At 49.0% G+C, this 6,415-nt stretch overlaps 2 protein-coding genes across 2 annotated transcripts; both read right to left on the bottom strand.

Moving 5' to 3' along the window:
* Nucleotides 1-709: 709 nt before the first annotated feature.
* On the bottom strand, nt 710-1,447 carry LOC105669296 (uncharacterized). Its single transcript, XM_012362171.2, has one exon. The coding sequence runs from the start codon at nt 1,445-1,447 to the stop codon at nt 710-712; it is 738 nt and encodes a 245-aa protein (XP_012217594.2).
* An 881-nt stretch (nt 1,448-2,328) lies between these two features.
* Nucleotides 2,329-5,916, bottom strand: LOC105669297 (uncharacterized). The gene has a single exon (XM_012362172.2). The coding sequence runs from the start codon at nt 5,914-5,916 to the stop codon at nt 2,329-2,331; it is 3,588 nt and encodes a 1,195-aa protein (XP_012217595.2).
* Nucleotides 5,917-6,415: the final 499 nt, after the last annotated feature.

Raw genomic sequence — 6,415 nt, 5'->3', positions numbered from 1 at the left:
TAGAGCGATAGAGAACGTTGAGAGGAACGTAAGATAGAAAGAGATAGAAAGACTTGTTGTCGTCCGCTGCGCGAAACGACGATCTCGGAAAGTGAGCAAGAACTCTGAGAGACAGAGATAGGCAGAAAAACGGAAAATTGGAGAAGGCAATAGAATATCGAGAGATGTCGCGAAAAAATGTCCGGTTGCACTCAACAAATTTACAAGTTTAGAAATGCGTTTATTTCTAATAAATTCACTACATAAGACCACCTTATGTGAGTCTGAGATCGAACACTCGCGACTTTTCGAACGTTTTCTATCTTAATTTTCCTTTTTTCGCTTCGTATCAAATTCAAAGAACTTCTGGCTCCGGAATCGAGGAAGCGCTTTATATACGCTGCTTGGTTTTGCCTTGGTGGCTCGAGAGGGGCACAGAGCGCTTGTTTAGAACTTTGAAAGAAACGGCTATGTAACCAAAACAAATATCGGCCTTGTTGACAGATAAACGATGATTGAACGGACGGTAATATAAGTAATGATTTTCATGCGATCGCTAACATACCGCCCGCCTCGAAATTGTCGTTTCGAAAACATAAGGCATAGGCATTGAAGAACTTGTAATAGATAATGACGAGAAATAATAAAATAAAGAATAAAAGTTATAAAAAAAAAAAAAAAAACTTTCTTGAACAAGGGTCGAGATGACTGGTATGTGCGTTACAATAATCTAAACAGGACGTGCGGCTTGCGCGTCCGTCTTCTCGATGTCAATCGGCAACAGGCAGATTTTTGCGATCGGGCGCTTGTATTCGGAAGATGCTGTTTTGACAGTCACGACTCGCACCAGGCTATCCGTGCCGGCGTGACAACAAGTAATTCGTCCGAGCTCCCATTTACATGGAGGGAGCTGCTGATTTCGCAATAATACAAGCCTACCCGGCTGAATCACGTCTGGTGATAGCTTTTTCCACTTCATTCTTTGCTGGAGAGTGTTGACATAATCCGCCTGCCAGATTTTCCAAAAACGCTCAGTCAGGTGCCGGACGATTTGCCAGCGCGATAAGCGATTCTCGTTGATGTGGAGGACGGAGGGCTCTGGGCTCGTGGTGAGCGCAGCGCCGATGAGAAAATGTCCGGGTGTTAGCGGTTCATAGTCATCCAATGTATCGGTCAGAGGCGCGAGCGGCCGCGAGTTTAAGCATGCTTCGATGTTACATAGGAGAGTGGTCGCTTCCTCAAAGGTCAGGGTGTGAGATCCCGCCACTCGGCGCAGGTGGTGTTTGACGCTTCGGACACCGGCTTCCCATAATCCGCCGAAATGAGGCCCTGATGGCGGAATGAAATGCCATGTTATGTGATCGGCTGCTGTGCGATTTTGAAATTCTGGATTTCGTAGGGCCGCGCGAAATGCTACGGTGAGTTCGCGGTCGGCACCGACGAAGGTGAGTCCATTATCGGAATACATGGAGCTAGGCAGTCCTCGTCGTGCACAAAATCGCTGATATGCGCTCAAAAAGGCGGAAGTAGAATACCCGTCGACTAGTTCGAGATGAAGGGCGCATGTGGCTAAACAGACGAATACGGCAATGTATGCTTTTCTGGAAGCGATGCCGCGACCGGACATCGGGCGTACGAGCATAGGGCCGGCGTAATCTATGCCACAATGAGAGAATGCGCGTGCCGGCGGAGTGACGCGTACCTGAGGCAAGTTTCCCATCAGCTGGACGGGCGTTGCGGCCTTTTCGCGGGTGCAGACCACGCAGCAGCGAACTACGGATTTTACTAAGTTTCTGGCGCGTAAGATCCAGAAGTCGCGACGCAAGGTAGCGAGAGTTAATTGGAGGCCCGCGTGAAGTGACCTTAGGTGGGCACTCCGTATAATCAGTACGACCAATGAATGTGACGCTAACACAACCGGATGTTTGGCTGAGGTTGAAAGGTTCGCGTTGAATAACCGCCCGCCAACGCGAATTAGTTTGTCTTCGCCGATGAACGGGTGGAGAGAAGACAAGGCGCTTTTCGCTGGTATCTCTCCTTTGACCAATAAAGTAGTCTTCTCGCGGGGAAAGACTTCGCTTTGAATTTGCTTGAGCCAGAAATCGCGAGCGGTTCGGCATTCGTTTGCTGACAACGCGATGGAAGTTTTTTCGAGCGCGCTGCGAGGCGTAGCGCGTTTTCGGCTTTGAGAGGCGTATCTCATTATGTACGCGGTGATTCTTATGAGTTTCGACCATGAGGAATATCGGGAAGCTAAGTCCCATGGCTCGACGGACTTCGCTAAGTGAGTAGTCGCGTGATGATTTGGTCGTGGTCTGTTTCAAGAGCTGCCGGATCGACCTGAGAGGGTCAGTCCGCGCCTGCGAGGCGCAACCACGCAGGTCCTTGCCACCATAAATGGTGTGACAATAACAGATTGCCCGAGATGCCTCTGGAGGCGCAATCGGCGGGATTATCGGCTGTTGGCACGTGTCGCCATGAGGCTGAGGGTAGCCGTGATTGAACCTCCGAGACTCGATTGGATACGAATGTCTTCCATTTGAAGGGATGTTGGTTTATCCATGCGAGTACGACGGTGGAATCGGTCCAGCAGTGACAGGGTACGGTGCCGAGATATAGCGAGCTGCGCACGAATTCCACGAGGCGAGACAGTAGTACCGCAGCAGATAGCTCCAATCGGGGTATGCTGAGCGTCTTCACTGGTGCGACTTTAGATTTGGCCACTAATAACCTTACTGTGACGTATCCTGAGAGAGATATGAGTCGGATATAAACTGCCGCAGCGTAGGCGGCATTGGACGCGTCGGCAAATCCGTGAATCTCGCAATGCGTTGTATCGGCGCCGCGTTGGATCCAACGTTCCAGCTGAAGACCATTTATATCGTTGAGTGACGATTGAATAGTTTCCCATTGAGACGCAAGTGCGGGTGGAATTGCCTCGTCCCAGTCGACCTTTTGTTGCCATAAGTGCTGTAAGAAGATTTTTGCCGCGATGGTGACGGGAGCACTCCATCCTAATGGATCAAAAATTTTAGCGATTGTGGAGAGGATCGTGCGTTTGGTTTTTGGAATCGATGCGGGAAGCGACACGTTGAATTGAAATGCATCGAGAGTCGGGTTCCAGCTGATGCCGAGAATTTTAAGCTGCTCGTCAGTTTGCAACGTTTTGCTGCAGGCGAGGCCGTGATTCTCTTCCGCTATATCACTTAGCAGCTTGTATGAATTGCTCGACCACTTGCGTAAATCGAACTTACCCCGACTTAACACTGCGCAAACTTGATCGCGAATCTGTCGCAGAAGGGGTATGTCGTCAGCTCCGAACAGGACGTCGTCCACGTAGGTGTTGTCCTGCAGGACTTGAACAGCTAACGGAAACTCGTGACCCTCATCGCGCACAAGTTGCTGCAGCACGCGCAGTGCTAAAAACGGAGCGGATGCAGTTCCGTACGTAACTGTCAAAAGCTGAAATTCCTGGTCGCATTCGTTGGAGCTATCGGTCCAGATAATGCGCTGGTGATCGACGTCGCGAGGATCAACCAGGATTTGGCGATACATTTTTGCAATGTCGGCGGAATAAACGTATCGACACTGTCGCCAGCGCAGTATGACGGCTGCTAAGTCGGCTTGTAATTTGGGCCCAGTGAGCAAATGATCGTTTAGAGAGGTATTATTCGAGGTGCGACTGGACGCGTTAAATACAACTCGGAGTCGAGTGGTGCTACTGCTCTCACGAATAATAGGGTGGTGCGGAATGTATACGTGTTGACAAGAGGGTGCCGAGGCGGTCGTAACCTTTCGCATGTGTCCGAGCTCTTCATATTCGCGGAGAAATTCGAAATATGCCTCTTTCAAGCCGAGATTCGTGCTCAGTCGACGACGCAGCGATCGGAGTAGACATGCGGCTGTATTGCGCGATTTGCCGATTGCGATTGGGGGGCCCTTTTTGAACGGAAGACGGACGATATAGCGCCCGTCGGAATTGCGAGAATGCATAGCGCGAAAATGCTCCTTGCACTGTTGTTCTTCCGGGCTTAGCGATATTTGTCGAGGTATCTCTTCAACCTCCCAAAATTTACGGAGCTCTTGATCGAGAGTGAGCGAGCTCGAGCAGTGTTGCACTGTGAATTTTCGCGACACACTTTTAGTGGACGTAGGGCCGGAGATCACCCATCCGAATATTGTGTTTTGAGCGATGGGCTGACCTTGCTCGCCTTTTCGAATTCCGTCGAGGAGTAAGTCGCTGAATAAGTCCGCGCCGATAATGACATCAATGAGGTCGGCGTTCACTGGGTCTGGATCTGCGAGTTTCAGATCGGCGAGATGACTCCAGTGGACTTCGGGTGACACCGGCGCTGGAGAATAGTTCGTCAATGAGCGTAAAACAAACGCGGTAGACATGAGAACCGGACGGATTGAATCGCACGGGCAGAGCTGAATATTGACCGCGTACCGACACGTGCCGGCATTAACGCATCCGACGGCAGAGATGGATATAGGAGTTTTGATTCGACGTAATCTTAAACTTTGCACTAGTCGCTCCGTTATAAAGGTCACTTCGGACCCTTGGTCTAACAACGCTCGCACTACAAGATAGCGACCCGATGGAGATCCGATTCTAACACGCGCTGTCGCGAGGAGAACAGACGGTCTTGAAGTAATTCGTAAAGTGGAGAATAAGGCATTCACGGGAGCGGGTTCTATTTTCTCGATCGGTGAGGTTGCGGAGGTTGGCGCAGCCTTCGGGATCGGAGATGCCGTAGAATCGCTGTGAAGCATTGAGTGATGCTTCGCCTGGCATGTTCGGCAAGAATATTTGCTGGGGCATGCAGGCGTTGCGTGTTTCGCGCTCAAACAATTGATGCATCGCTTTGCTTGTTTTATTGTCTCTAATCGTTGGCTGGGACTCTTTTTAATAAATTGCGGGCATTTGTTAATAAAATGCGATTCTTTACAGAGAGGACACGCGGTAGGTAATGTCGCGGAAGTCGTAGCGCTCAGGACTTTCGGTGATCGCGACGATTTTACGGCGTGGGGAGAGGTAAGCTCCTCGAGAGCGCGAGAGCGAAACGCAATAAATTTGTCGAGATCTTCATACGTTGGTATTTCACGATCGTCGCCTTCTTTCAGCTTCCAGGCTTTCCGTGTAGCGGGATCCAATTTTTGAGTCAGGCAGTGGACGAGCATGTCACTGAGAATCTCTTCGGATAAACGGTGCATATTTCGGAGCGACGCGATCGCACGATTTGCTTTGTCTCGAAGATCAGTTAGTTCGAATGCATTTTTACGCGAGACACTTGGTAAATTATGGAGAGCCGAAACATGAATCTCTATTAATCGACGTTTATTTTCATATCGTGAGACGAGAGTCTGCCAAGCGATGTCAAAATTATCCGCGGTAACCGGAATGCTCTTTAGCGATTCCAGAGCGCGGCCTGTAAGACTCGAGGTCAGAAAATGCATTCGCGCAAAGGCGGATAAGTCTCTGTTCGCGATAATGAGTGACGTGAATCGGTCACGAAAACTCTCCCAGTCCTCAAACTTTTCTGAGAACGGCGGAATATTGATCGGTGGCAAATGAGATAACGATAAAGACGACTCACACTGTTTATTACCATGACCGGCTGCTTCAGGCGCGACCACAGGTTCAATGTCCTTGAGACATTCGGTTATGTATTCGAGCGTTGTTTGATAAATATCGTAATATTCGTCGAACATCTGATTTTTGAAGTAGTCGAGCTCGCTTCTTTTAATTTCTGGAGTGCTGAGGACAATGGCTGCGTGAGTCTGCAAGCATTGCGCCCATGTTTCTTTAAGCGCGGAAATTCTCGCGCGAATCTTTGCAGCGTTGTAATTGTTTTTACCAATTTTTTTAAAATTGTCTAACGAGCGACTTATGAGACGAAGCAGCGACAGCTGCTTCACGAGCGCTTCACTCATGTTTAATTCAAAAGTCACTTAGTTTACACTACCGTTTAGATTACCGAAAAAACTGATGCACCTTAATCCGGCTCGAAGGACCAAAGTTCTATGTTCGCGAAACCAAGGCTGGAGCTGGTTTATATGTTGGAACTTAATAAAGAGGCGCTGGAAGCACTCTGAATGAATGCAGGTGTCGATTGCGGTGATTAGGTAGCGGATTAGAGCGATAGAGAACGTTGAGAGGAACGTAAGATAAAAAGAGATAGAAAGACTTGTTGTCGTCCGCTGCGCGAAACGACGATCTCGGAAAGTGAGCAAGAACTCTGAGAGACAGAGATAGGCAGAAAAACGGAAAATTGGAGAAGGCAATAGAATATCGAGAGATGTCGCGAAAAAATGTCCGGTTGCACTCAACAAATTTACAAGTTTAGAAATGCGTTTATTTCTAATAAATTCACTACATAAGACCACCTTATGTGAGTCTGAGATCGAACACTCGCGACTTTTCGAACGTTTT

The sequence above is a fragment of the Linepithema humile genome, chromosome 5 (genome assembly GCF_040581485.1).
Source record: "Linepithema humile isolate Giens D197 chromosome 5, Lhum_UNIL_v1.0, whole genome shotgun sequence".
In the NCBI taxonomy this organism is placed as follows: Eukaryota; Metazoa; Arthropoda; class Insecta; order Hymenoptera; family Formicidae; genus Linepithema; species Linepithema humile.
Note: the sequence above shows the minus strand (reverse complement) of the source record. Positions and strands in the feature narration are given on the sequence as shown.

Bases quoted from the DNA above. Each gene is read 5' to 3' on its own strand.
- LOC105669296 (XM_012362171.2), bottom strand. From the start codon at position 1,447: ATGTATTCCGATAATGGACTCACCTTCGTCGGTGCCGACCGCGAACTC.
- LOC105669297 (XM_012362172.2), bottom strand. From the start codon at position 5,916: ATGAGTGAAGCGCTCGTGAAGCAGCTGTCGCTGCTTCGTCTCATAAGT.